Genomic DNA, 2,609 nt, shown 5'->3' with positions numbered 1-2,609 from the left:
ATGAATTCAGCTTTTAATTTGTGCCAGGTATGATGGAAGCCAGAAAGTTGGAACTGGGTTGGGGGTGGGAAGAAAGGATGGTAACACGAGTCGCAGGTTGGTCCGAGGGCCTAGCGGGATCGCTAACATTGCCTCTCTGGCAGGTGGAAAGGTGGGTCTAAAGGTTAGAATTGGATTTAGGAGTTAACATTGCAGTAAGAGGTGAGATAGGGGGGCATGGCTGAGAAGAAAGGTGAGATCTGGGAAATAGGCCACAGTTTTACTCAGGAACCAGGAAGAGAAAGCAGAAGGTGTGGTTAGCGAGGCTGGGAAAACAAGAGGAGATAAAATGAGAGGACAGGGGTGGACAACAGTGTGGGGAGAGTCAGTTACCACCCCATGCTTCAGAGGGAGAAGGCAATTTCAATAGGAGGGGGCTGAGAGGGAGAGGCTTAGGAAGGAATTAAAGCAGTGACTCTTAACCTTGACTGTCATTAGAACCACCTGAAAACTCTTAAAAAAATCCCTTTGCCCAGGCAGCATCCCAGGCAAATTAAATCAGAATTTCTGGGAGTGGGAGCCAGGCATTTGTCTTTGTAAATGTGATTCCAATGTGCAGAAGGTGTTGAGAACCAGTGAATTTCGTGGGACTGGGCAGTAAAAGCTACCACTTCAACAATTAAGCCAGAAAGGAGAACAGAGGAAAAGTCAAGAGCCAGCTGAGAGAGAGAGTTGCTGGTGGAGAAATGGGACCATGATGGAGCACGGTGGTGAAGGCAAGGGGATCTGGAGCTGAGGTGCGGGATGAGCCTTAGCGAGGAGTCTTTCTTAGTCTGAGAGGGAAGAATTCCCCCAGGAGGTGTGAAGACACCCTGTGCTGAGCCCCACCTCCAGCCCTTCTGATTGAGTAGGTCTGCAGTGAGGCCCCATATTTTGTCTTTCTAAAAAGCTCCCACGTGTTGCTGATGGCCCTGGGGGCCACACTTCACGAATTATCAGAATATAGGGAAGGAAACTACGCAGACAGATTTTTGAGGGAGAGAGACATGATGGAATCCTTTCTGCTCTTGCCAGTGATATGAAGAGCTCCCTTTGAGATCCAAGAAGAGTTGCCCAAGCTTTGGTCACTGCATTTGTCAACACTGGAAGCACAATCCTTTAGAGTTATGGAGGAACTTAAAAAAATCAGATACTGGGGTCCCACCCTTCACCAGTGAATTGGAGTTCCTCAGGGTGGGGGTCCCTTCCTTGGAACTGTTAAAGCTCCCCAGGTGATTCTCACCGAGGAGGCATGGTTGAGAGGGTGGCAGGTGGGTTAAATGGGGATCCTACCTTCCAAGTGGGAAGGTCTTAAATGGGATGAGTCTAAGGATCACCTTCCCGGGAGTGGAGCTCCGGAACAACTGTAGAGATGGATGCTCTGACTGAGAACCACTTTCAGAGGCCATCCCTCATTCAGGTACAAATGCCATCTCAAAAGACCGTGTCTCCTCCTACAGCTCCTGCTCTCCCTTTACTGACTCCTGCCAATTATTTTCCTTTTTGGCTGAAATTTCTACTTTTTGTTGGAAGTGGAAGAGGGAGTGAAGCTGCCAAGCGTCACTGGCAGAAGCGACAAAAGTAAATGAGATAGGGAGCGACCGAGGGATTGAGAGTGTGCGTGAGAGAGGGGAGAAAATGTGAGGTTTCCCAGAAAAGCAAACAATTTTCTGATGGGGGCGGCCAGGAGCCTAGCTGGAAGCTGTGGGTGAAACCCGCAAAGTGGAGAAGAGTTACGACTCCCACGTTCTGATCAGGATTTCAGAGCAGGGAGCTGTTTGGCGGAGACAATCTTTAGTATATCCAAAACGCCTTAGTAACAGTCTACACATAACTGAATTTTAATAATGAAAATGTTAATGCCCACGTAAAACCCAGAGAAAAATGTATGGAGCCTTTCGGCCGCAGGCATCTCTCCTTTTCATTCCTCTTCTCCCTTCTCTGGTGCTTCCTCCTCTTTTTCTCTGGTCTCCAATGGGTCCCCGCCCAGCCTCCCAGAGCGCAGTCTGCGCAGAGAGGGGGCGCCGCGCGGCAGGTGTCGGCAGCCGGCGCGCACCTGTCCCGCGAGAGCCCGGTGTCCAGCAGGGGGCGGACGGCGTCCGCTCCTCGCGCGGCCCCGCCCCTGGCCGGGAGGACCCCGCTGCGGCGCGGGGCGCGGGAGGCGCGGCCGGCCCGGCCCCCGCAGGGCTCAAAGGCGGCGGCGGCGGCGGCGCACCGGCAGCCGCCTGGGACGCGCGCCCGCCCTCTTCCTCCCGCGCCGCCTCCCATACCTGAGCGGGGAGCGGCGCCGCGCGGCCTCTCCCCCGCCCGCCCGCCCGGCCGCCGCTGCGCCGCCGCCGCCGCGGGAGTAAAGGTCGCGCGGGCCGAGAGCGAGCCGGCCGCGGCGCCTCCAGGAAGCCGGCGGGGCAGGTCGGGGAAGAGAGAAAAGAACCGAGAAACTCTCGGGCAGCCCGGGAAGATGGCGCCAGACGGGCCGGCCGTGGACTGAGAGCCGCCGGGGCCGCGAGGAGCCGCGACCCGCCGCCCCCGGGACACGAGCGAGGGCCGCCCGCTGGCCACGGGGTCCGGGCTCGGCCCGGCCCGCGGGGGTC

At 56.4% G+C, this 2,609-nt stretch overlaps 1 protein-coding gene across 1 annotated transcript in view; it reads left to right on the top strand.

Moving 5' to 3' along the window:
- Positions 1 to 1,390: 1,390 nt before the first annotated feature.
- MYO5B (myosin VB) overlaps positions 1,391 to 2,609 on the top strand; it is a gene marked incomplete at its 5' end in the record, with an annotated part of 386,267 nt that continues 385,048 nt past the window's right edge. The window contains one exon of the mRNA XM_082667157.1: positions 1,391 to 1,438. Coding sequence (XP_082523283.1) covers positions 1,391 to 1,438 — 48 coding nt within the window. The remainder of the gene's footprint in view (positions 1,439 to 2,609) is intronic.

This window comes from Grampus griseus (genome assembly GCF_964374135.1).
Source record: "Grampus griseus genome assembly, chromosome: 12".
NCBI lineage: Eukaryota > Metazoa > Chordata > Mammalia > Artiodactyla > Delphinidae > Grampus > Grampus griseus.
Note: the sequence above shows the minus strand (reverse complement) of the source record. Positions and strands in the feature narration are given on the sequence as shown.